Source organism: Python bivittatus, unplaced genomic scaffold (assembly GCF_059951505.1).
Source record: "Python bivittatus isolate LINGU-HERP-01145 unplaced genomic scaffold, Pbiv_v1 ctg000310_np1212, whole genome shotgun sequence".
NCBI classification, from domain to species: Eukaryota; Metazoa; Chordata; class Lepidosauria; order Squamata; family Pythonidae; genus Python; species Python bivittatus.
In genome coordinates, this window is record NW_028277054.1 from 4,482,616 (window position 1) to 4,510,181 (window position 27,566).

Here is a 27,566-nt window from a genome sequence, read left to right on the forward strand (position 1 = left end):
TCTGCTCCTTGTTCCACCCTGTCTCGGTACAGCACAACCCACAATTTTATGGCCTCCGTGCACCCTCTCATTCTGCCTAACGGGTAGATGGACTCTCACGTGCATTTTCTTTTTCTTTTTTTCCCAACAGATGGGGCATCAAACCCCTGGTGTATATAATGAGGCGGTCACATATCTCATATTAAATATTCCACTTCTTTAATTATTTGTTAAATCTGTTGGGGTTTTTTTGTTGTTGTTGTTTTGGTTGGTTCACACGACGACACGATCCCGAAAGGGGCAGGGGAGATGGGACAGGACAGAAAACACCTACCCTGACATTATGTCCCCCCTCCCCTCGCCTCCCACCTTACAAAGAACGTAAAGGTTGATGTGATGTGGGGTGGAGGAGGCACAGAGAGATGAAGCCGCCTTAACCCACCAGGAGCGAGCGATCCCTTCCCTTCCCTTCCCCGCCCTCGCAGCTTAGATGAGAGGGGCTCTTCCAGGAAGGGGCTATGGCTGAAGTAGCAGGCTCAAGAAACAGGAGCATGGCTAGCCAAGGGGAGGGGGCAAAGTTAAGCACCAGTGGGAACACAGCCCGAAACGTCACTCCCTCCTCTCGGTCGGTTGCGGGGGACAACCCAAAGGCCCTCTTCAAGGGGCGCAGACCACTGGAGGGAAGGTGGCTTCAGTTGCTGTCATGATCCTAGGAGAGCAAATGTACATGCAAAAGAAAGAGATTCCACCCCTTCAGGTTTCATTTAAACATCTACAGAGTCAGGCTCAAGGGTTATGGGGGAGAGGAATGAAAAACCTGCTGCTTTTTATTCCAAAAATGAACAGTAAGATCCATGGCTGACCTCTGTCCCCCTCGTTTGCACATGTGCAGACACACACAATCACCCATACCCACACACACACACGCACGCACACTCTTCTCATGGGAAAGGAAACAGGGAACAGATTGGCACGGCGGGTGGGGTGGGGAGAGGAGGAATTCACCTCCCCCAATCAGGGTCAGACATCTTACTAGCGCTAACCAGGTCGCAATCATCCCCCTGCCCCCAGAAACCCCATCCTGTTTGGCTCCCCTATCCGAGGCATGTCGTTTCAAAGGCAGCTGGTCCCCGGTTCAATACCAGCTCTGGAAGGGAATTTGAACACTGGGGTTGGAGGAGGGAAGTTTTGCAGAGGTAAAGAAATATTGCCCCAATCTCCACGGCATTTCCCCCCCCCCTTCCCCAGCCTGCTTCTAGAAACCAAGGTAGAATTTGGCAGAGAGTAGAGGTGGGTGAGAGGTAGAGGGGTCCTTTCCCCTGCCTCCAGTCTGAGGCATGCATGCAGTACGAGACTGGACAGATTTCCCATCCCAGCAGCCTGGGTCGCGAAAAAGGGGTGGGGAAGGAGGGCTCGGTTTGTGGTTCCTCTGTCCCGGCATATGATCCTGGTGTTGCAATCTCTCATCATCATGGGGGGCGGGGGGAGGACTAGGCAGAAGTTTGGAGGGTCAAGATTCCCCCCCAGCAGGGGAGACAACCAGCAGTGGACACAGGAAGAGATTCAGTAGTAGGTTTCTTTCTCCACCCATCCTGTAGAAGAAATGAATACAGATTAGGCATCAGTGCCAGATGGCCATTAGGGCCCTCCCTCCAAATGCAATCCGGAATCCTCCCGTCTGTTTCATCTGCTCCTTATGTATACCCCCACCTGGGTAAGATGATGGAACAGATTATGAAAATAATGATCAGCCGGGATCATTATTCTTCAAAGGAAGAACTTTGCAGGGCTGAAAAAATGCTCTTGATTGTGCAAGGCAGGATAACTGGACCCCAATTTCTGCCCCAAAACAGGGCCTTGCCCCAAGGAATTTGCATTTGAAAACTCTTGTGGTTTTTTTGGAAAGGAGAAAGGAGAAAGGAGAAAGGAGAAAGGAGAAAGGAAAGGATGGATAGGGGAAGAGAAAGGAGGGGTAAGGGTAAGGGTAAGGGTAAGGGTAAGGGTAAGGGTAAGGGTAAGGAAAGGAAAGGAAAGGAAAGGAAAGGAAAGGAAAGGAAAGGAAAGGATTCAAAATGCACACAGGACAGTAAGGGAGAATTAATTTAGTTCATGAATTCCTCAAAGTAAAAGCATACTTTGCTTAGGACTGTCTGCAAAATGACCGATACATGGAAAAATATTGTACTAAACATAGGAAGCCTTATTTTAAAGCTCCAGGATTGACGGCTTCCGTTACGTGGGAAGGGATCTTTCTGTAAACCTTGCAGCCCATTCAGGCCCTCACATCCCCCAACCCGCTCTCCTGGCCCCCTCTCACCTCCTGGGTTACGGCGCAATATGAGTTTACGGATTTCATCATACACAAAAATGAGGAAACTGTATGGAAAGGCGCAGAACCACCAGCTTGGCCTGAGAAGAGAAGGCACATTTAGCACAAGAGCTGGGGAGGGTGAAGGGGAGGGACTTTCCTGGCTGAGAGGGCACCCAGCTCTTTGGATTCCAACAAACTTGCATGAGAGACAGAAACCACCCCCCCCAACAAAATAAAAAGTCGGTACTCACTTCAAAGGATACATTCTTAGAGCCACATCCATGCCGGGGCAGTAAGATAAGAAGGCGGCTAAGGCGGTCTCCTCAAAGAGACCAAAAATAAGGATCTTGTTTCTGAGAAGAGAAGAGAAGAGAAGAGAAGAGAAGAGAAGAGAAGAGAAGAGAAGAGAAGAGAAGAGAAGAGAAGAGAAGAGAAGAGAAGAGAAGAGGTTATGGATGGATGGATGGATGGATGGATGGATGGATGGATGGATGGATGGACAGGTTGTGAAGAGAAAGGAAATAACATCACCCCGTACACAGGCTCTGAATCACATTCAAACCTGTATGGCTGCACAGCCCTAATCACCATCGCCAAAGAACCCGGAAGGGCCGTACCCTCCCAGGCATCACAGTTTCCTTGCATGTAAGGGCTGAGTTCCCACAACATGCTTAACCAAGTCAGTGAAAAAACTAGGAGCTGTCTTCACTCAGCACACTAAGCTTGGTTATTTTATTTACTTATTTTTTGTAAGCTGGACGGGTTAGATTCTGGGTTAGGGTATTGTGCAAATCCCAAAGAGGAGTGAATTCAATAACCAAGTTAAAGAAGTTGTTTGAACCCAGCCACTGGAAATTGCAGGCACAAATCCAGCCTGTGTGTGGACTAGCCTATAGCTCCCCATGAGAAGTCCTGATCCTCACATATGATAGGGATTCCTAACTGAAGATCACAACTTCTGAATCCCAAACAAATCCTAAACACGCACTGTTTGCTAAACAGAGGTGCCTGCAACAAAGTGGGATGGACAAGCCCCACCCCACAGTGATGTCACTGCACAAGCTCCTCCTCTACATGCCCGCATCATGATGTTGCTGTAAGGACAGGGTGTCTACAGTGACGTCATTGCACACAAGCCCCATGAAAACACCCCTTGTTCCTTGCTTGCTGGCAAAAAACAGGCCAGACAGCCCAGCCTGCTTGTTTTCTGCCAGTAATCGCCAATTATAATTTTACAATTTTTTTTGTTTTGTTTTGTGTCTTTTGTATCATGAGCCACCTAGTGTCACAAGGTTGAGATGGGCTTCTATTTAAATTCAATAAACAAACAAATAAATGGCTGAGAACAGACTGGCTGCAGCCTGCGACTGTTGTCCAGTTTTTTGCTGGCAAGAAATAAAACTCCTTTAAAAAAATTATTGCTGCTTAGATTTTTTTTTTTTTAAGTTTCTGGGAATCAAGTTAAGTCATTTGATTTCACTGGCTATAGTGGACACACCCCTGCCCCTAAGATTTGGCAAAGACTTCTCTTCTGGGTAGCAAGATGGAGTTTATGTTCTTTTTTTGGCAAACAGGAAACCAAGCCGCCATACCTCATGCCTTGCTGGAAGACAGAATTCCTTCTGGTTTTGCAAATAATCAAATCAGCCCACTGTACCACCACGATGCTGACAAAGAAGGCTGTATGGCAGGTGAACTCCACCACTTTGCGTTGCTCGTAGGTCTAGGAAGGAAACAGGGAATCGACCATCCTCATACACCTCCAGAACTAGAAACACAACTCCCTGTCGTGCTTTCTTGCATAACTGAACCTGCTGTCTCAGTTCAAGATGAGACACTTTGTGGGGTGCAAGGAGGAGATGGAAGTTCCTGCTTTCTTCGTCTCTCCTAAAATCACTCTCCACGCTGCATCACAGCTGCTGCAATTGTACTGCTAATTCAGCAAAAGCTCAGTTCCAAGTTAACTTGAGTGACATCTGGGATATCTATCAGTCACCAAGTTGGATTAAGGATAAGCTAAGCAAACTTCAGTATAGGCCTTCACAGCCTGAAGGAGCCTCTCCAAATTTCAGAATGTGGTTCATTTGTTGGAATTTTATTCTAATTTTATATATGAAAGTGTCCATTAATTAAGCCTCCTCTATGGCTTACACCAGTGTTTCTCAACTTCAGCAACTTTAACATGTGAGGACTTCAATTCCCAGAATGCCCCAGCCAGCCATGCTGATACTCTATTAATTTTAGGACTAAAATCTAGCATCGGCAGAAAATTAAAACAGCTCTCTCTCTCTCTTCCCACTAGCAATATCAAATCATGCACATTTCAGCAAAAGACAGTGTCACAATACAGTATTGAACACAACATCTTCAAAAGGCACAAGATCTAATTCTATGGCAGCATTGCCACTGCAAAATAAATTTCCGTGGAATCAGTTAGAACTGGAAATGTCAATGGTCAATTACCAGAAATGAAATCAAATATCAACGTGATCAAATTAATTTCTGATATATAAAGACAGAAACTCCTGGAACATCTAAAACATGCATAACACCACTTTATGTAGGTTTGTTCTAAGAGAACTGCCACTAAGCAGGGATTGGATCTCAGCCTTCCTTTCTGTAAAGTGACCCAAATAGCTAACTTGGTTCTGCTGCTTTCCTCAACTTACCCACTGCTGCCCATATGAATCCTCCAGGTCGTTGACTGTCCGGTCATCCCAATTAAGACGGATGCCAACAAGAACAGAGGGAAGGAACCCATTCTCAGCCAAGATCACAAAGTAGGAAAAGAAGCCGCCCAGCGCCTGAATCATTCCTGAAAGAGAATTTGAGAGTTGGGGAAGTCCTTCTGTCTAGCTCCTCCATTCCAACTTACCCCTCTCTTTGCAGCTCTCTTAACTCTTAAACTTCAAATCCTCCATGCTTTCACATCTAAGCTGCATCTGAGGTGCAGCCCTGTGTTGCCATGGAAGTCAAGCGCCCCACTCCTTGCATGGATTTTTGTCCCTGAGGACCTCGAACAATAGGGAAAGCTTTTCTGCTTGGTAATTCTCACTCACTGCAAAAGCAAATTAGTTCATTTCACTGGGCATGAAATTCATCCATCCTGGAGAGATTAATATAGGTGGAAGCATTTATATGAATTATGTTCTATTGTAGTTGTCATCTTACGATAACAATTCAGGTTCACATGTAGCAGAGCCACCATATATCATAGAGATGTAGGGAACTGCTTTATAGAAGGAAGACGATTTACCCAACTAGCCAGTGTTTTCCTATCTAATTTCCATCACTCAATAGGGTTTCAGAGAAACTTTCCTATGATCTGCTTCCTGATCCTTTTTTTAACTGGAGATGCCAAGGACTAGACTTTGAGCAAGAGCTTTATTAACTGCAGTGCAATTCTGTGTGTATTCCAAGGTCCATCCCACAGAGTTCTACGTTTTGGTTTCTCCACAAACCAAAATAGCATTGTACTCACAGAAGACCATATTTTTTGAAACAAAGCTGATCCCCTCACCTTGATCTCCCTGTGTAGAAACTATTATAACTGCTAAAAGATGAACGTAGTTTGATCAATCATGACTCAATGATAACGTTTCTGTGTTCATTATTATTACTGTGCCTAAAATATTGGTGCTGCTATTCCTGTTTTATTAAGCTATGCACTCAGAGTTTAGTTTGTGTTGATCAGTGAAGCTTTTATATTTTCCAGATCTGCAGTTTTATCTTAATCACTGAGGAGAAAGGTCTAGCTTTTTTGGCTCTTTACGGCAGTAGAGAAAGACTTTAGAAACCACCAACCCCATGGTCTTCAAATGTGTTGGACTATAATTTGCATCATCCCAGGCCAGCTTAACCAATGCTGTCCCACGATCTCCCTCCATGATGCAAGTGAGATGAAGAAAACAAGGTGACATTTTCAACGCTAAAAATGCTCACCAAGCATGGCTCTTTAAAATCAGAGTTTAGGATTGGTCTCGCTTTACTTCCAAGTACTTCCTCCCAAATAATGCAAACAGCATCAAGTTTGTTCGCTTGATGCATGGAGTAGGGGTGTCACTGGCTGAGTCTTGTGCATAACCCATTCATCCATCAGAAATATTTCTCCCTTTGCCTTACAGGACTGTCCATTTTTATTTGGATCCCCAGATTCCCTTACTGTGACAAGGCCAACCCTGTCCAATCTGTCTCCTATCTCGTATAGTCCACTTCTGAGGTCATCCCAACCCGTTGCCTGCACCTTACTCACCAATCTGCCCATAGGCCATACTGATGAGACGTTCATTCACCAGCTTGTCAGTCCTGGGGTTTCGGGGCTGACGCTTCATGATGTCACTCTCAGCTGCTTCATAAGCCAAGGAGATGGCGGGCACCTGGAGGGAAAACAGGGAATGGAGATTGTAGAGTTTGCTCGATAACAGGCTTTGTCTTACATTTAAAGATTTAGGTTTTCTCATTCTAGACCCAGGCAAAGAACTAGAATAAAAGATCAGGCTGCTTTTAGTCATTTTCCCCAAGTCTGGGTCTTCTTTTTCCATCCATCCATCCATCCATCCATCCATCCATCCATCCATTTATTGAATCACGTCTTTCTTCTTTTCAGAGATATGCAAGGGTCTACCTCTGCAAGAAACATGATTCTGTGCCTTTGCCTTCCTGCTCAAGCTATAAACGTCATTCAAACCCACAGTTTAAGCTGCACTTTAGATGCATCTCCCCAGTTCTACAAAAGGTAACAAGAGAATTTTGGTTGTAAGAATTATGGTTCCCAAGGTCCTTGAGGGGTGGAAGCCTTAACAAGCCTGAGAAGGTAATGAGATGATTCCCCGTGTGACATTTAGTTGTGTGAGAGAAGGTCTCTAAACTAGCCTAGTCCAAGTTTCCTATGTGCAGAGAATTATGATAATTTCCACGAAGAAGCGTGCAGTTCTGTTTCTTGACACCTTCAGTCAAAAGTAGTCCAGGCCAGGATCTGCTGTCCCTTGTCATTAAGGATTAGTCTCAGGTTTTGAATCTTGGCAGAGAAGCAAACTATAGAGAGCCCCCTTCTATCTGTGAAAAGGGTTGCAAAGAGAAAGCAAAGGAGGCAATGTTGAAACACTTGGCATTGGAGGAAAAATGAATGTAAGGGGGAGAACTCACCATGTCAGTGCCCAAGTCAATGCAGAGGATGGTGATGGTGCCCAGAGGCAGTGGGATGTTGGCCATGATGAAGAGCAAAAAGGGAGTAATCTCTGGGATGTTGCTGGTCAAGGTATAGGCAATGGATTTCTTCAGGTTGTCAAAGATCAGGCGTCCTGGTGAGAGGGAGACAAATGGGTATAATGGGGAGAGAATGGGGCATACCTGGGGAGCAGAAGAAGCAGGGTTCACCAAAGTCAAGATTTCTGCACTATTGGTACAATCTTCTTCTCCTCTTCTTTCCTAACACAGGGTTAGTAATTCTTATCCTCTCCCCTTTCAAATCTTAGAAAAGGGTTTCTTGGAAAAGAATAAGCAGCTATAACATTGTTACCAGGACGATTATAATATTAGTTGAAAATAGGAAGAATTTAGTTTAGTAATGAAACAGCGGCTCAAAGAAGCCATACTCAAGGGGTCAGTCACTCAACTCAATAGATAATTGGTCTAATTTTTTTTTCTTTTGGAACTTCTGGGTAATAAACCCCTCCAACTTCTCAGCACCATATCAAATTGACAGAACTTGATACATGTCAGAATTACTACTGTACTCCTGTGGCCAGCCATGCTGGTGAGGAATTAGGGAAGTTGTAACTCCAATACATCTGGAGGGCACCCATTTGAGGAAAGCAGCATTAGGAAATATGACAGCATAGAACAGATCCCCTTGGATGGGGATGGGTACTCCTTTGCTGGATGCATGTGAGCCACAGCTGGATAAACATCTGTCTGGAATGCTTTCTGCCTTGAGCGAGAACAACGTATTTGTCATCTCCTCCAACATGGAGATCCAAGGAAAAATAGATATCTGGTGCAGATGCTTTAGGACAGTGTGGCTGGGGAATTCTGGGAGTTGAAGTCCACTCATCTTAAAGTGGCCAAGTTTGGACAACACTGCTTTAGAAGGAATCACCTTTCTTTCTGGAGTGGGTGATATTCCTCCAGGAATAACCTGCTGGGGCTGTATAAAGAGCAGGACTGAAAGAAGTGATGGTCAAGAAGCTAAAATGGGAGGAATACTCATTCTCTTTAATGCCCTTTTCCCCTCTCTTTCTGACAATCTCTGCATGGAAGAAAGAGAAACAGCTTTTACGGAATGACTAAACAGATTTCTTGCAGAGGAATTTTGAAATTAGACTGAAAAGTACTTGATACTATGCCAAGGATCTATTGCCATCTTAAGCTCATAAATTGCCTGCTCCTGTTTATAGATTGGGTAACTTACTGTATGGGATATCTTGGTTATAATGATTCATAGAATCCCTCTGTGAATTCTGATGCTGTATAACTTTCCTCCCAGAAGTAAGATTTTAACAGTACCTACAACTGAGTTCCACCCTCAATCCGACTGTTGTAGAGGGAGGGGGAACCAATCTCCCTCTCCTTGCTTACCTTCTTCAACTCCAGTGACAATAGAGGCAAAGTTGTCATCCAGGAGAATCATGTCAGCAGCCTGCTTGGAGACATCAGAGCCAGCAATGCCCATGGCTACTCCAATGTCAGCCTTTTTCAGGGCAGGTGAGTCATTCACTCCATCACCTGTTACAGCCACAATTGCACCCTAAGGGGGAAGAAAGGCACCATCAGCAATAGGGAATAGGTGCTGTTCCAAAAGATGGTTGGGTGACGATGAACTGCCAGAAGAGATGGTTTTGATGGAGAAAATGGCAGTAAGAAATAGGTGCTCAACCTGCACTAGGGTATCTAATCAACCTAGTTCACACAACATTGCCAGCTGTATCCAGTGATAATACCTGCTCACTACAGAGAATATTATCTGATAGTTTTTGCAAATCTGAACTGCTTGGAAAGTCTAGGAGCAAACTGAGTGAGGTTTTGGTAAAAGATGCAATGACTGGTTCCAAGACTGATTAAGATTAAGGGGACTGTTATGGAAACAGCCAGCTGCAAGCTTTCTCTGTTTTCAGTGAAAAGACGCCCCCCACCTTGCCTATTCGTAGAAAGGCTATTAAAAAGAAACTCAAAAAGTCTCTGATGTATTATACTAGGGAATAAATTGGTTCTGAATGGGAAATAGTTCAGCTGCTGCAATTCTTATAATACTATTAGGTTCATCTCAATAAATCTTGCTAAAGAAAACTCTGAGTTAGAAAGAATCACTTTTAATTGGATGCAGCTGCCAAAGAGCCTGACAATGGAGTTGTTACACACAATGCAGATGAAATGCTAAATTGTTCATGTACTATACTGTTTTAAAGGTAGAGAAGGGATTATGTGCTTCTACTAGGGAAGAGAGTCTCTCTGCACATTCGAAGTATTTTTAGCACCTCCATGCTGAGTGCTTTCCGTTGTGAAAAGGTGAGATTCAGAGGATGCAGATGGTGGAATCTGTAGGCTATGGGATTAGCAAAACCCTTCCCTCAACCTCTCAATTTGTTAAAACAATGCATTTTGTTGTGCATATTTTTACTGTATTGCACTATTCTCCACTGGAAGTCCTCCATTAGCTGTATGAACTCTCTGCTAGTTGGAGAAGACAAGTTTAACAGGATTTGCTAGCTGGATGAAATATAGATGAAGTGCACTGTTGGTTGGATGTCCTTCTCAATCTCTACCTGTCTTTGGCAACCTTCCACAATGATGAGTTTCTGCTGTGGAGAAGTACGGGCAAAGACAATCTCGGTGTGATTCTGTAGGATTTCATCAATTTGATCTGTAGACATGTCCTTCAAATCTGTCCCATGGATCACACAAGCCTTGGCATCTCTAAGTGGACAAAAGACAGAATGGATAGTGGGTATAGGGCAAGCATTACCACCCCATATTCAGATAGAGGGCTAGCTGTGGGCTGTTATGCCTCAGCATTTCAATGTTGTTTTGCTATATTTGTCTTCCTGCCTTTTCCTACATTTCAGTTTTAGTCAGGATGAATAGTTACAGCCCTCCAGGAGATGCCGTCACCAAACAACCATTTATTGAATTCCCACACAGGGTAATGAAGGAGAAAGCCATCATAACTAAACAGATATCTAATTGACACACAGTTATAGAATAAAAATTCTGGTATTATCTATGCTTAGCTTCACTGAGAAAACCATTTCATAATATGGTGACAGGACAAAAGAAAAATAGGCAACCCCTGTCAGGTGTGTGACTTCTTGCCCCAGTCTCTGTTGTCCAAATCTCCATCCTCTCTGTTCCATGATGTCCTGGCATCTCTTGCTTTCTCCCCAGACCCACATGTTGATCTCCTCCCTCCCTGCATTCTTCTTACCTGGGATTGACCTGATTGACGGGAATGTTTAGCCGAGCAGCAATGTCTTCCACTGTCTCATTGCCCTCAGAGATAATTCCCACACCTTTGGCAATGGCTTTAGCTGTGATGGGATGGTCACCTGTTACCATGATCACCTGTAGAGGAAAAGCATGGTTATTAAAGGAGTCTAGGGGAGCATGAAGACTGTCCACTAAAGCAGAATAAGTTGTTCAACCCAATTCATTTCTAAGAGTTAGAGGTATTGAGGTAGATAAGGTATTGAGGTAGATAATTGCCAAGGGCAATTGCTTCTAAGAAGTCCTAGGCAGTTGCAGGATTCTTGATAGATCTTCCTGGTACATCTTCAGTCTGACACAAACCAGAAGCTGCCATTAGCTCAGCTGCTGTGACATCACATAAGATATTGCAAACCTCAGGCCAATCCATTAATTAATCATGGACAAAAAGGAGGACCTTGGATTCTGGAGTCTGGGGGTCAACTGACTAATTAAAGAGCATTGAATTTGTGCCATAGGAGTTTGAGTGACCAGCTGAACCATTTCAGATCTTTTCACTATAAGGAGACAGAAATAAAAAAGTCTGCTTAGGAGCGAGAACTGGCCTTCTGTAGCATCAAAGTTGAGATAAGGAGATTTCAAAACACCTGCCTTCAGGCCACACTGGATTATATCTCTGAACTGGATAATGTGTGTCTATACAAAGCTGTCCAGCAATTCACTCAAGGAACACTTGCAGTTCATCTTCTAGACCAGTGTTTTTCAACCTTGGCAACTTGAAGATGTGTGGACTTCAACTCTCAGAATTCCCCAGCCCACATCTTCAAGTTGCCAAGGTTGAGAAACACTGTTCTGGACTCTCAAACTACTTTACCTTGATGCCAGCGCTTCGGCATTTGCCCACAGCATCGGGCACAGCAGCACGGGGTGGGTCAATCATGGACATGAGTCCTACAAAGCAGAGGTTATCGGTGGAAAAGTTGACATCATCACAGTCAAAGGCAAACCCTTTTGGATACTGCTCTTCAGGCAAGTAGTAGTGGCAGAAACCTGGAAGGAAAAATGGTGGTCAGGAAAACAAGGAGAAAGTTTGGCAAGGAGAACCTGGATGGCCAGAACTTACCCAAAGATCTTGGCTGTATCTTAGAAGAGACAGAACCCTCCCCCCCCCCACCACCCAATGCAATGTAAGCCATGCAGGATTGGCTCTGGGATAAAGTAGCTTCTAGGTCAAGAACACCTTAGGTATCCTGCCCCCAAGATATTTCAGCTTTTGTAAAAACATTTATAGTACTTATAGATTGCATTCATTCAACATGCTAAGTATGGTAAGTTTGTTTAATTTCTGTGTGGCTTAGAGCAGTAGGGGAACCCCATCCATTTGGTTAATTTACGGATCAATGTATTGTACAGACCCAGAAAATTGTTAATCCAATAACCAGGTCAAATGCCAAAGAATGGGTATTGCTCAGTAAATCTCTGCAAGGTTAACTCAAGCTCTACCACTTTTAATAGAGAACAAATGACATCAGATTCAGGGCTACTGGATTTGCCATAATAACTTGATTCATACAACCCTCTAAGCCACAACCAAACAAACTTCATTAACACTTATCAGGTTGTGTGAACACAGACACAGAATCACTGAGCACAGATTTCAATTCAGCGTCCCTCCCCAACTAGTCCTTCATACCCTTTTTAGCCCACCTCTCTTGGAAAATCTGGGTTCAGAAAATGATATCTAAGCTTCTATAGAGGACGCTTGACTCCTTCTAGCTGACTTTAAAAAAAAAATTAATTGGCTTCTCCTAAATTTTGCATGAAATCTAGTCCTCCTGTCCATGGGTGTCTTGCCTTCTTCAGTCTCCTCCAACTACCCCTGGATCCTCTCCCCAGCCATTCATACCCAGCACCCTCTCGCCAAGGCCTCCGAGCTCCAGGTAGGCATTTTGGAAAGCTTCTTTGAGTTCTTCATCAAGAGGCTGTTCTTTCCCTTGGAGCATAATGGTGGAGCATCGGTCCAGGATACGCTCAGGTGCCCCCTTCATCACCAGCAGGTAGCGGTTATCGTTGGGGTCTTCTGTCTCATGAATCGAGAGCTGCAAGGTGAGCAGAAAATTAGATCATACAGGACAGAAAGAGCACCCCCAGATTACAAACCTAGGAGGCCACTGCTTAACCCACGTTGCTCATGAAATGGAATATAGAATGACAAATTGCAGTGCCCATAAGAAACAGGCAACGTTTTGATTGCATTGTCACAGCTGCCATCATGATTTGTTTGACCATGTAGCAAACCAGTATTACATCGGTCATCGGATGTTAGCCGGAGTCCACTGGTTTTGGCCTTAAGCAACAATAGCAGCAGTGCACATTGACTTCACCCAGGAGCACCACCCCTTCTCTCTCTGGAGACTGTTTGCCAAGAACAATCATTCTAGGTCGTGGCACACTGGGAATCCTAGCTAATCCTTCCTGTCTATCAGCAGAAAAGACGGGGATTAAAGCTGATGGGCCTGAGATTCCCAGAATGTGGGAACTTTGTTTGGTTCTCTGATTCAAACCTCTTTGTGGGAACTATGGAATACCAGTATTTACTTCCTCTGATTCTTCCCCAACCTGGTGCTCTCCAGAAACTCTGGAACGACAACTCTCAAAATTCTCAGCCAGCCCCTTGCTGTCTTTCTATATCCAAGAAGATCTTTCTGAAGTGTGTTCCTGATGTGGTCTCTTGGGGATTCCAGATCATTTCTGTTTTGTCCTTGCAATCCTGCTCATGGCACAGAATTTTATAAGCAGACTAAACATTATCATCTTCCCCTAATTATTCTTTGCTGCCCATCAGTTCGGTCTTTTCTCCTCGGCTGAAAAGATGAAAAAGAAAGAATAGCTGCATGAGGATCCTGTGGAAGAGGAAGATGGTGCTGTTGTCCTGGAGGGCTGGACCAGAACCACTGGGTTGAAACTACAGGAAAGTACATTCAGGTTGGATATTAAGAGGGATTTCCTGGTAGTATGATTTGTCAACCAGTAGGGTAGGTTGCCTCATGAAGTAGCGAGTTCCTCTTCATTGGACAGCCCTCTATCCCAAATGCTTAGCAGATCTTGCACCAGGTAGGGTTGGGCTAGATATCTCTAAACCCTTCCAGCTCTGATTCTAGAACAGAGTTGCACAATATTATTTCTGTCAGAGTCTGTGCTTGGTGACCCACCAGGGGCCACACTCCAAATGGAAGGGGTAGGCCCAAGGTTGATTTCACTTTATTTCCGTTTCACTAGGACTCAGTGTGGTTAATATTATTATTTGCCAATCTTGTATTTAATAAAGTCCCTCTACTATGATATTAAAAATTAAAATTTAGTATGTTTCCATAAGCTGCATTTAGGAGTTGCAGAATGGATAGCTAGAAAATGGAACTGAGGTTGTGAAGGAAGCGAAGGAAGAATAGGATTTCTACAGTTTGGGAAGGGAGACAAAGTGATAAGTAGGAAGGTTCTGATACACAAGCTGGCAAGACACACAGCACTGCTGAAGTGAGTTTATACAAGCTCCCAAATTATGTGTTTTTCTTCTTTTTTGTGTATGGTTCTTTTTCTTAAAAAAAAAAAAAGGTTGGGGGGATTAGAATTATAATAGCTATACTATTACTTCTTTAATTTTTTTGAAGTAAGAAAATAGACTACCCTGGAGATCAAAATGTATTTTGAATGTGAGCCAAGCCAAAAAAAACGATCTTCGGGATTTCTTTAATGGCGACGCTCACCACCCTGTGGACAGTATTAACTTTGCTTCATTTTTAATGCAAGAAGAACTTCTGTTTACATGAAGGGTCACTCAACCTAGAATTAGATGCCTTTCTGAGGGACCCTCAAGAATCTATACCTGGTATTTGTTGGTGGAGTTGAAGGGGATTTCTGCCACTTTTCTGTTCTTCTCCCTCATCAGCTTCACAGATCCAGATGAAAGTTCGATACATTTCAACAGGGCGGATTCAGAAGCATCTCCTGCCACATCACGCTTGGGGGAATAAAAAGATCATTTCAGTTTCCTGTGTTTGGACATGCAGCCTGGCACTGTCTCCCCACTGCTGCTACTCAGCATCACTCTACTGTCCTAATGACAGAGTTAACTACATTCAGAGTTAACTATATTCATGACAGAGTTAACTATATCCAAGTGGTGCCACAGGAGATCGGCTGCTAATTAGAAGGCTTCAGAAAGGGTCCAGTACAATTCCTGGAGGACAGGTCTATCAGCCCTGACGACTAGGTGCTGGGTCAGTCTACTCTATATAGGGGGTGTATGAGAGCAACAACAGATGGAAAAGCTGCCTTGATCTCCTACGACTCGGCTTCCTAGATGCATCTGGTGGGCCATCATGTAAGATGGAATGCTAGTTAGATGAGCCTAGGCCTGATCCAGCAGACCTATTCTCATGTTCCCATATTTCATCCTAGAGTATAGAAATGAAAACTCTTTTCCTTACACTCGACCTTCATTCCTAACATCTTCACCTGTCTTTATGTCCAGCACAATGGCAATTCTCAACTGTATAGCTGCTGCTAGGACCCAGCTGTATGTCCCTCATGTCTCCTCACAAAGAATGGGTCTCCTCCTCTCACCTTGAGGATAGGCACATTCTCTTGACCCCCCTTGAAGACAGCTCGGTTGCAAAGTCCAGCAATATGGGACAAGGCCACCCAGGTGGGGGAGCTCTTATCAAAGGCCGTGCCTGCAATTAAAAAGTAAAGGAAGATGGTGAAGGGTGGTTCTAGGTTAAGAAGGGAACTCTCCTGAACTGCGGAACAGGGAGAAAAAGGAGAATTGGGTGAAGGAGAAACAGTAGGTGGGAATGGGTCAAATCTGTAACAAGAGAAGAATGGAATTTCAATCAAGGTTCTACATCAACCTTTCTCAGTCTGTTACATATAATTCCCACCATGCACAGCAAAACTGGGAGCATCTGTAGTGGGCCTAGAGCTGAGCTAGAGACTCCCAAGAAGAAGACAGGAAGCCCCTCAGCTTGTATTCTCTCATCTATGAAAAGGCCATTGGTCAACTCTTCTTAGTGCAAGGTAGAAAAAGGATATATGTACTCCCTCCCACTCCCCACAACAATCCTCACCAGATTGATCCTCAGTGGTATCAGCCTCATGTATCTGGTTGTCAAACCACATGTGGGCAACAGTCATTCGGTTCTGAGTCAGAGTCCCTGTCTTGTCTGAGCAGATGGTGGAAGTGGAGCCCAAGGTCTCCACAGCTTCCAAGTTCTTCACCAAGCAGTTCTTGCGAGCCATGCGTTTGGCTGTCAAGGTCAGACACACCTAATGGGAGGGATAAAACATAGTGGTTGGCTGAAGGAAAGGACTTCCATCAGAGATGCCCAATCTGGCATATTCGTTGAAACTCAAGAGTTACTTTTCTTCAAAAAGTGAGCCCAGTGTCCAGCCAATTATTTCTAATGGAATAATGAGGCATCACTACCATCACCATCACCACCACCATTGGGAAATCAAGGCAAGACATGAAAGCAGTGTTCTTTTCTCCAGCAAGTTCTTTTGTGGACCTCTTATACTTACAACCCAAGTCAGGTACTTACTGTAACTGTAGCCAAGAGCCCCTCAGGGACATTGGCCACAATGATGCCAATGAGGAAGATGACAGCTTCTAGCCAGGTGTAGCCCAAAATGAGAGAGAGGACGAAGAAGGAGACCCCCAGAAAGACAGCCACGCCTGTGATCAGCTGGATGAAGTGCTCAATCTCCACAGCAATGGGAGTCTTGCCAACTTCCAGGCCTGAAGCCAGGGTGGCAATTCGGCCCATCACTGTCCGGTCACCAGTGGCAATGACAACCCCACGTGCTGTGCCTGGTGGGAGAAGAGACAAATCCACGGGCATGCATTATCTCTCCAATTTTCTGAAACCCTAACAACTTCCAGATCTGTTGTGACTACAGCTCCAAGAATTCCCAGTAACTTGACCATTCTGGCTAGAAATTCTGGGAGTTGTAATCTCAGACCAGGTTGGAGATCTATGCTATGGGTTTATGTTAGATTTCCACCACTCAAGGCCATACTTAAACCATCTTAGGAACCATTGTTTGATAACAGAACTGTCACTTACAAATTCTCCCTGGGTTCCCTGGGGAGAGAGAGACAATCCATTAAGCTAATTTAGGGCTACAGTTTAGGTAAGCCCTTACTAACTTTCTCTAGATTCCTCTATAACAACCCCTCTCAAAGGTCAAGGCAGACATATGCCCTAACAGCTGCACAGCCAAATAGAAAAAGTTCCTTATATTAACATGTTCTCTTAAACCAGTGTTTTTCAAACTAGACCACTTTGTGTGGACTTCAACTCCCAGAATTCCCCAGCCAGAGGACAATACACAGGTCCTCTGATTATAATCCACCAGGGTGAGAAAGTTTTTCTATTCAGAATACAGCAGTGATATCTAGATTGGTGTCTAAACTCATATCAATTCACAGGAATGTTTTTATAGAGGTCCGGCTTCTCTTTTGCCCTGTTTTCTAGCCAGGCCTAGAAGCTACTCTAACACAAACTCAAGCTCTACCTTCAACGCAGTTGGTAGAGAAAAAAGTGATATTCCTGGTCTCAAGGGGGTTGTCATGGGTGCAATCTGGAGAGCGGGTCTGAGGCTCAGATTCACCAGTCAGGGAGGAGTTATCCACCTAGAGAGAAAACGCCATGCATTCAGTCCATCAAGAAAGGTTTGCAGTTAAAATTATCCTGGTTTTATTTGGAAATTGAAATCTCAAATTTGGCAGGTCAACAAACTGACAGATCTTGAAGAATAATCTTCACAATTCATTTGAAAGGACAGATGGTTTTGTATGTTATATAAGTCTGGGAAAGCTGATCACTTTATGACAAGGATCCAAATACATTCTTCCAGCTCTCTGTGGCTGCTCTAAGTTGAACAAAAGAAAGGGAGAAATCCAAGCCCCAAGGTTGTTCAGTGATACGGCTTGCGCAACACTGACTTTGTGTCTGGTGACCTGATCTCTCCACTTAGATTTGGTTAATGGGAGAGAGCAGTTGGTAAAGGACAGGACTCATGGCTATAATTCTCAGGTGCTTGATAGACCCTGGGACAGCAGCTGAACAATACTGTAAGAGCCTCACCAACCTTGCAGCCATGAGCTGAGATGATCCTTAGGTCAGCTGGGACTCTGTCTCCTCCTTTCACCTCTACTAGATCCCCAACCACCACATCTTCAGCATTGAGCTGCATCTTCTCACCTTCTCTGATCACCAGAGCTTGCTTTGGAATGAGAGGCAAACTTAGTTACATCAATAAATATTCTGGATTCTCACTCAGGTGCTGATACATGTCCCCTAAAATATATCTTCTTAAATCAACCTATCGTTTTCCAAATACATTGGCCATGCAACTCTCACACTGCCTAGGAATTTAGACAGTGAGGGTCCCAACACATCTGGAGGTTGCCATGTTGTCTCCAGGAGAGAACAGTTTGTTATTCATGTTATTATTAGTTAACACATATGTAAGCGCTTGCAACTTTCAAAGGCTTCATATCTGATCTTCTAAACCCATGACTCAAAATGGTTGTGTTCACACAACAGGCTTAACCAGACAGACTATTGATTAACCCATTTCTGAGGTTGCACAATACACTGAATCCTAAATTAATTTAATGGCCTGGGTTCACACAACATACTACGCCATAAAAACAAAGTTTAAAGTAACCCAAGCATAGCACCTTATGTCACCCATTCCTTCTCACAAAATCCTCTGAAGTAGCACATATATTCTGCTCCCATTTTACAGATAGGTGGGCTGAAAGATAACATCAATGAAGATAATACCTATACCTTGCCTATAAAGATGGCTTTGGCCTAGCTTTATGGGACATCTGAATATGGTATGGCAGTATAAAATACAAATTGTCATTTATGTCATACCTGGGGCACCATATTCTTGAAGGATTCCATAATCTTAGAGCTTTTGGCTTCTTGGTAGTAGGAAAAGCAACCAGTGATGATGACAACAGCCGCCAAGACAATACCGAGGTACAGCTGTCCGAGAGCAGAAGCGGAAAAGGTTGGTGTGTCAGAAGCTGCTTGAGATACCCCTTCTTCATTTCTCCCACAAGCACACCCTGCAAAAAGTCATCCCACCAACACTCACATTGTCTCCTGATGGGTCATCCTCGGTCCCTGCCTGGATGCCGTAGGCTAAGAAGCAGAGTATGGCCCCGATCCACAAGAGGATAGAGAAACCTCCGAAGAGCTGGCGGCAAAACTTTACCCATTCAGGAGTGGTTGGTGGTGGGGTAAGGGCATTGGGGCCATCACGAGCCAGGATCTCTTGGGCTTTGCTGTGGGTCAGACCCTGATGGGCAGAGAGAAAGGAGGCATGAAACCATGGGCTGGAACAGAAACATCCCTGCATCCCTTCATCCTTTCAAAAAATTTTTCCTGGGGGAAAAGCACAAATGCAGTTCCTCCCGACTCCAAATTATACAGCCAAATTTCCCATATTTGGAGAAATCACAGAGGTCAGCACACCCAGAATGTAACAGATGAGTTTCACACTGGGTAACTGCAGCAAGATTGTTATATGCACAAAGATGGAAAAACTTTGAAATACCCACAATGGAGGAATGGTTGGGGAAGACGACAAAATTTGCAGAGATGGCAAAATCGACTTGTTTGATTAGAGAAAGGACAATAACTACATTTACTAGCAACTAGACACCCTTTACGGACTTTTTACTGAAAACAGAAAAAAATGAACTTGTGATTTATGGTTTGATGATTAGAAAGGGTAGAATATGGAAATAAAAGAGCCATGATACAACCTTAGAGAGGATAAAATATAAATGCATTTATAACTGCTGTATAGAAGACCGAAAGCTGATCCTTGATATCTTTTTTTCCTTTTCTTCCTCCCCCTTTTCTATCCCTTTTCTTTTCTTTATTTCTTATTTACTCATCACTTTTCTTTACTTTCCTTTTTCTTTAAATTTGTATTCTTTTTATTCTGTAAATTTTTTTCAATAAAATAATAATAATAATAATAATGAGGATGATAATAATAATAGATACGTTTCACACTGGAAAATCCCCTTCATAATCACGGGGTCCCCTGCCAAGAAAGTCTCTCCTTCCAATGCTTTCTTGCATCAGGTTTCCTTGCCTGTGACTCAGCTATCAAAGTGTTGCAAAAATTCTGCAGGTCCAAAGTTTTAGTTTCAATTGCACGGCAACGTCTAGTCAAAATAAGGCAATCACAATTATCTCAGGGTCATTTGCATTACAAATGCTTCTCTTCCATGTTCTACAACCTAAATGCAGACCAAATAAGACGAGAGGGAGACAGCAGGTACAAGGAAGAGACAACGGAAATCTCATATACGAAAATTTATTTTAGAGTCTAAGGTACCTCAATGAAGTCAAACACTTTGGAAGCTGATGCAAGAATCCCCAAGGGGTCCCAAAATAAAAATGAAGGACCTCATAAAGGCATAGCAGCTGGGACCTGTTGACCACACCTAACACTGATCCTTATAGAAAGGTCAAATTCTCTTCAATGTGTATGCTCAGACATGTGCACGGTCAGGATCTGGAAAGGCTGAAATTCTTGGCTTATGGTAGCAAGGGACTGAGAAAGCCCCTAATTTGGCCCAGTTCACCCCCTCCCATCTTTGTGTGATGAAGCGAAAGCTCCCCCTTTATTCAGTCAGCTATTACATAGGTGCCCTAAAGCTTCTCTGTCTGCTAGTCAGCTGTTTCCCTCCACCGCGTGCCTGCAGTTGAGTCAAGGTGCTCCAGATCCTCCAGGCAGCAGCACCAATGCTCAACCTATCTCCAGTCCTTGAGGACAAGATGAAAAGCTTCACACCCCCGCCTGGAATGTCCTCACCTGCACACAGTCTGTGTTGTATTTTCGGCAGACCTCCTCGATGGACATTTTGTGCTCCGTCTGAAATACATTCCAAAAAGAGGACGCTTAGGTGGCCTTTCTGACATCTCGCTCCCTCTTTACCAAACCTTTGCAACATCTCTTGCTGAACCATCCAACCACCTGAGAGCCACAGTTTGATCAAGGCAGTGCATCACTCACCATCGCCACTTCCTTTTTGAGGTCATCCAGATCCCGAACCTTCTGCTGAGCTTTGTTCTTCTTGGGCGAAGAATCGTCATCATGCTTGTCTTGTGTGGTGGCCACGCGGTAACTGTCTGAGCGCCCGTACTGCGTGGAGAAGACCAACGGAGAAGTGAAAAAAGTATCCGATCAAAAAATGCGATCTTTACCCAAATGGTTTCCCAGAGTTGCCCCATCTTGCCATTTACACCTGTTCTGAAATTAGCTGATAAATTAAGCCATTCCAAACAGGAAACGAGGAAAATGTAGAGGGGACAATACATAGGTGGGGGGAAGCCCAGGGTGGACAATTCTCTTCCCAAAAATTTGGATATGAAAGCAACTCCTGTTAACATCTAACGGTTTGGAAGCCCTTGATAGATTTCATTGATAGCAATTGATTTAATTGACTGGCTTATAGTAGGAGTAAGTACAGGTAGTTCCCAGTTTAAGAATGAGCTCCGTTCCCAAAGTCTGTCCTTAAGTCGAATTTGTATGTAAGCCGGAACAGTATTATTGTATAATACTGTATAAGTAGGTTTGTGTAATGAACTCAAACCATTGCATATTTAACTTGAATCACTGCAAATGTCATTCAAATTTTGCTACAATAGGCTCCGTTCTTAACCATGGGTCATCCTTAAACTGGGCATTCTTAACGAAGGGACTACCTGGATCCCAAATGTTAGTCACTGAGCATGGCTGGCAGAGTAATTTTCAGTTCACACAACACTCCAGGCTAGGCTAAGATGGGTCACCATGTTGTAGGAAACCTCTGTCATTTTAGCAGGCTGTGGGTCCCTGGCCATCATACCAAGCCATTACCCAGCTTATTTTTTTTGGCAAAGCAGGTTATGTGAACACAGCCATTGTGTTTCATTAACCCAGATTAAGAATTAAACTTGTTGTGTGAATCCAACATAGCAGTTTCTGTCCAACGATAGCTGTATTAGTATCACAGCCCGGTCCTGGATGTCTCTTGGTTCCTTTGGAGAGTGGATTGATTCAGAAATTCAGAATTTTTGGCCAGCATTGCCATGTCTTTATGAAACGAACCTGGAATGGTTAAATGATGTTTAAGGATTAATCAGACCTAGAGAGGTTAAACCAATCAATGGCTCTTAACCATAACTAATGCATATGAAACCTCCTGGTTCAGAGGCAGGACACTTTTGATAACCAGGCACCAGAGCCAACAACTCATTTTCCTTGCCTTGCTTGTGAGAATCCCCAAGTTTTGCTGACCACAGTGGGAACAGAATTGCACTTACGGAACCCTGTGAGCCAGTTTTTAGTCTTAAAACAGGCATTGTGTTGAAACATGAATATTTTTTATTTTTCATAAATTGACCTGGAAGAAACTCAGATGGATCTCACTGGGTAGTCTTAAGCAAGACCGTTCCTTGCTGACTCACCCCCTCATCTAGAATTAGCCTACCTTACAAAGCTCCACTGTTGAAATTACAGATAGAAAGCATTCTGCTTATTAAAGACTCGTCCTTTTGAGGGTTTTAACAGATAAGGCTTAACTTCAGAAGTGGCACCTTGTGCCATCTATATTCCTCTGGATCAGGTGAGGTATTGGTTGAATTGAAGGACTAGGAGCTGGGAGATCTTGTTCAACTGCACCCTTAGCCATGGAAGCCCCCTGGGGGACTGTGTCAGTCCCAATCTCTCAACCCAACTTACTCCACAGGACTGTTGTCGTGGGAAAAAATGGAGAAGGAAGTGTTAGGCATTCTTCCTGGAGGAAAGGAAGGATGTAAGTCACTGGAACCAACCGACAAATAAATAATAAACTGCATTTCTCTCATCAGTGGGAAATTGGCTTAAGAGGGGGTCCAGATTCTGGGGAGCATTGCTGTTTGAGCCCTGATATCTTTTATCTTTTTTAGTCTTTCATCTTTTCCAGATCATTTAGCAAAATGAATTGTTAGCAGGGTACAGCCACTGAGAACCCCAATAAAAGATTTTCTGCAAAGAAGCTGAGCATCACCCTGATCCTTACATGATAGGTCTCTACCTTCTAGTGAAAAGGAAGATAATCTGGGTATGGAGGGCAATATTTTAGAAGCTAACTTGACATGGAATAATATCATGGAAGTCTCATTATGGTCTATATCAAACAGGCTTTCTGGGTTCCTAGACCTCTTCAAAACCCTCCTAACCCTATCGGGCTGTCATTATTTGTAATTATTTGCAACGTTCTCACGAATGCACCAGGAGGAGGGAAAAAAGGAGCACCCGCCCTGTACCTGACAAGTCTCTGAAATCTATAATTTGTACGTAATCTCAGAGAGTGTCTTTTGAATAGACTCACCGAGGGCTGAATCCGTTAACAAAGGAAGATAATTCTGTCCAAGGGGGAAAAACGGTCAGCTACCTATCACCTGAAGTTATCCCCCTTCTGAAGCTCAGCCTGGCTGCTGTCCACAAAGGAGGAAAGATGGGAGGGCATAAATACATATGCCAAGAAAAATCCAAGGAGAATACGCCATGCTTTGATTGACCTTGGGATGCCCTTGAAGGAAGGCCCAAGCAACAGTCTTAAGCCGGCCTCGTCTCCTGCTCAAAGCCGGAATCGCCCTCCCCGGGTCACTGGAGGGATGAGCAGCAGAGAAAAAAAGTCTCAAACCCTCCCCCCCCCTAGTTCTGTGGAATTGCCTGTCATGATATAAATCCCTGCCAAAAAAGCTGGACGCAGGAGCAGCGCCGATCCTGACAGCCAAGTGTCCTAATTTAACCTGCCCTTTAAGAAGCAGAGTTACCCATTTATGAGGGCGCTGGTTGCTTTGATGGTCACGTTTCCTGATAATCACCAGTAAGAAGGGGATATCAAAGCTCTGAGGTTGTCACATGTCACAGCCCGACGCCAGCCCATCCGATGCTGGGAACGCAGCCGTGCAGAAAGATCACCGTGGAGGAAAAGGGGATGGAGGCTGACATGTTGTCCCCCATCATGGCACCTTTCCCCCTTTTTCTCCAGCCGCACATCCAGGCACCTGAGGCTACAAGGCTTGGGCCTGATTCTGCCCCCTTAGTCCATGATGGGGGGGACATGCAAGCTGGGGGGGGCGTTTTGTTGCCCTTACCAAGGCGGAGACGCTGTCTCCACCTTGGTGTGCCAGGGTGACTGTGGACGATGCAGACCTTCCAAACGAATACGAGGCCCCTTCTTTTTGGCAAAGGCATCATCGCCCCTTGTCTGAGGAAGAACAATGTATAAAATCTATAGATAATGCAGAAGCGGGGGCGGGTTTACTGCAGTGCAGAAGGGAGAAAGCGTTCCAGAGGGGAGCCATTACTCCTTGTGGCAGATATAAAAGGGGAATCAAAAAGAGTGACGTGCCAGAGGGTCTGTTTTGGCCACAACCGTTGCAGAACCCCTAGAAGGTGAAGAGGGGGCACTGTTCTTGCCTTAGAGGTCAGGGGGGTGCTGTTGAAAGCAGGCTGTTTAGCTGAAGGACTCTCTGGGGTCCTGCACCCCACCCAGTGCTCCGGGGGCCCTTCCATCTCGGCCAGGGCTGGCTCCCACCCCCAGATTCTGCGGTGCTGCATTGGCAGGAAGGAAGAGATCCTTGGCGTTGTGCCAGAGCTGCAGCAGTGCCTCACCAACCGCAGCGCCCATGCCAAGTGGAAGAGGAGGAGGAGGAGGGACAGAAATGCACCCCCCTTCCCTTCCTGTCTAAGAGATGGCCTGCCAACCTTTGGGGATCCAGCTGTAGGTCACAGTGACCCAGCGAAGAGGACACGGGTGAATGGAAGGTTGGCCTGGGCACAAGGGATGCCTTTTTTCCAGCCCAACAGACCTTCAGAAAGACAGAAAATACAAGGAAATGGGGATTCCTCACTCCAGAACCTGAACTTCTCGGGAGCCAAGACACAAGGAAGCGGGGTGGGGGGGGCAGGGGGGATGTCCTGCTTGCTCTCACCAAGGCCAGACAAAATCCCCCTCCCCCCCATTGCTCTTCTATTTTTCCCATCTTCCTTCCCTTCTGTCTTTCACCCCCTTCTGATCCCCCCCCCTTTCTGCTGCAGAGGATTGTCTCTCCACAGCTGCAGACACCAAATATAGAAACCAGAAATGGGGAGGGGGGAGAGGGAACTGATGTAGGAGGGAGCCATAAGCAGCAATGGAGGAAGCCGGGAAGCCATCCAACCTCTTGCCCTCAATTTCTTTTCCAGGGGAGCTTACTCGGGGGAGGGGGGAAGAATCCAGCTGCCTTAGACTGACCCCTGCATTTCCTTTTCTCACTCCACCCCCCCCCATCTTTCTCTCTCCTTCCTGCAAGGTTACAGCTGCTGCTGCAGGACGTCCTTTTCTGTAGTAGGTTCTTCCTTCTGATCAGACTGAAAGGCAGATCAGCTGCTTCCTGGACCTTGGCCATCTGTCCCCCACCCCAGCTACCCACACATATCTGGGGCTGGCAACCGTCTCCCCACCATCTTCCCATCCCTGTTCTTGCACTTCCCTTGCCCCCTGGCCTCCAGAGGACACGTTATGGTTTATTCCCCATTTCTTCTCATTCTGGAATCACTCCAGAATATTTGTGGGGAGGGGTGGCTAATGGGAAAGGGTGCTGTTGTTGGCTCATGCCTGCCTACCTTGGGGATCCCAGGACTATAGTGCTGGGGGGGGGGAACAGCTGCCTTAGGTTGCCGCAGCCTCCGCGTGTGCACCCCCCCCAGCAGGACTGGTGTCCACTTCTGAATATCAATGAGGGAGGAAGAGCGCCCCCTCCTTTCTGTTATCTTCACCTGACCATCTTTCTCTCCCAATTTTTTAAAAAATACCCCGTCTCCTATTTCTTGGCTCACTGGCCTTCTCCATTGCCCCTCCACTCCTTCCATGTTTTCCCTCCTTCCAACCCAGTGACTCATCTTTCTCCTCCATTTCTCCATCCCTAGCTGACATCTTGTCACCTGTGGGGAAGAAGAGGGGCTAACACATCCTGCTACTTTCTTGCTAGGTCTTCCACACACATGCCTCCTTCTTTCCCGCGCCTTGTCAAGGTACCCAGATTCCCAGGTAGCCCTCTTCTCCCCCCCACCCCAAATAAGAGTCTCATAAATGAGAATTCAGGTCCTTAAGACAAAGTCTTCCACCCCAATAATGCACCTATCATATGCTCTTGTGCGCGCGCACACACACACACACACACACACACATATTTAGGGACTCTCAAGGTTCTGGGGGCAGAAAAGAGGGGTGATCAGCTTTTATGACTGCCCAGCTCAAAATAAGTTCCAAGCTGCATGAAAGGGGTTCAACACATCCAGTTTGATGCAAAGTGGGAACTAGAGGAAAAATGGAAACCGCCTGGAATGCGTCACTCGCCCTCCTAGGATGCATTGTGGGTCAATAGAGAGCAGAAGAGGAAAGAAATATGGGGGGGGGGATATAGATGGGTACTTGCTCTCAGTACTTGGATTACAATCCCCATCATCTCCACCCAGCAAGCACTGGCTGAGGACGATGGGGGTTGTTGCACAACCTATCTGGCAGCATGGAGGAAGGCTAACTCCCCCCCCCCAACACACGCACAATACGCGCTCAGACACCTGTCGATCCAGACCATGCGTGTTTCACGATGCAGAAACGCACAGTCAGCAACAGGCAAGGTTATTCCGATGGGAGCCCCGTATATAATCCTATACGTACCGGTTCCACAAAGACAGACCCAGTAAGGTACACGCCATGGGCTGTGTGTGTGTGGGGAGGGGGGAAAGTTGCCCAGGAGAAGCTAGCCCCTCCCAAGGTGCGAACAAAGAGCATCTTAGCTAGAGAAGGGAGCGAGCCCACCTGCAAAGCGGAGCTCGGGGAAGGTGGCTAGAAAGGGCTGCGCCACGCAGGGCGCTTCGCTGGCCCCGCACCCTCTGCCTGTTGGGGTGCTCGTCTGCCACAGCCAGATCCGGATCAGGGTGCCCCACGGTGGTGGGAGGAGGGACGAGGGACTGCGACTTACCCCCATCCTGGCGGCTTTGGCGTCTCAGCCTGGATGAGCCAGGCTCTCTGGGGAGAAATGCCCGGCAGGCAAGTGATGGATGGATGGATGGATGGAAGGGGGAAGAGCCGGAGCGAAAGAGTGAGAGACAGACACGGGGAGAGGAGGGAGCTGCCGGCGCCCCCAGCCAGGGATGCTGTGCCCACGGCTGCCAGGCACGGAAGGACAGGACGCAGCGCTCTCCGGGCGCTGCTGTCTGAGCCGGGGCAGGCTCGGGAGCCAATCAGCAGCGGCTCCCCCCTCCCCGACCCACCACCAAGCCCCGCCTCTTTTACTGCAGAATTCACCTTCACCAAGGTGGGGGGAAGGAGCCGGGGATCCCCAAGCCTGGCCAGGCAGCCGGCCTAAGCCCCCCCCCCCCCCAATGCAAAGCCCAGAAAGGATGTCTCCAACCCCAAGCTGCAGATGGTGGGGGAATATGTCACCATAATAGGGTCTTCTCTACAGCAGCCTCCAGAGAAACCTAGCCCTATGGCCTCAGCCTCCTGGCTGCTCAGCCCAGCCCAGCCCAGCCCAGCCCAGCCCAGCCCAGCCCCCTCCCCACGCCCCCCCCCCCATGTGCACCCACCAACCCCTGTCTGTAGACAACCTCAAGATCTCAAGGAACATTCTGCCCAAGACTCAACATCCTTTCCCATCCCAACCGAAGGTAGACCCACAAACTCAGTTCCCATGTTATACCCCAGGCCCCGATCCACCGAGTGTTGTTCACTGCACAC

The 27,566-nt window shown here is 45.8% G+C and overlaps 1 protein-coding gene across 1 annotated transcript; it reads right to left on the minus strand.

The window, feature by feature from the left end:
• Positions 1–264: 264 nt before the first annotated feature.
• ATP1A3 (ATPase Na+/K+ transporting subunit alpha 3) lies at positions 265–26,987 on the minus strand. The gene is made up of 23 exons (XM_088139895.1): positions 26,809–26,987; positions 20,822–20,950; positions 20,621–20,680; positions 18,884–19,087; positions 18,658–18,771; positions 17,861–17,995; positions 17,285–17,402; positions 16,309–16,577; positions 15,835–16,033; positions 15,332–15,441; positions 14,592–14,726; positions 12,615–12,807; positions 11,583–11,758; positions 10,710–10,846; positions 10,051–10,201; positions 8,867–9,035; positions 7,436–7,590; positions 6,543–6,666; positions 4,960–5,105; positions 3,883–4,013; positions 2,542–2,643; positions 2,297–2,388; positions 265–1,571 (listed from the first exon to the last, which is right to left on the minus strand). The coding sequence occupies exons 1-23, from the start codon at positions 26,812–26,814 to the stop codon at positions 1,543–1,545; spliced, it is 3,084 nt and encodes a 1,027-aa protein (XP_087996021.1). The 5' UTR covers positions 26,815–26,987; the 3' UTR covers positions 265–1,542.
• Positions 26,988–27,566: the final 579 nt, after the last annotated feature.

Bases quoted from the DNA above. Each gene is read 5' to 3' on its own strand.
- ATP1A3 (XM_088139895.1), bottom strand. The intron at 10,847-11,582 runs GTAAAGTAGTTT...TTTCCTCTACAG, and splicing joins GCCGAAGCGCTGGCATCAAG to GTGATCATGGTAACAGGTGA. The intron at 7,591-8,866 runs GTAAGCAAGGAG...CCCTCTCACCAG, and splicing joins TGTCACTGGAGTTGAAGAAG to GACGCCTGATCTTTGACAAC.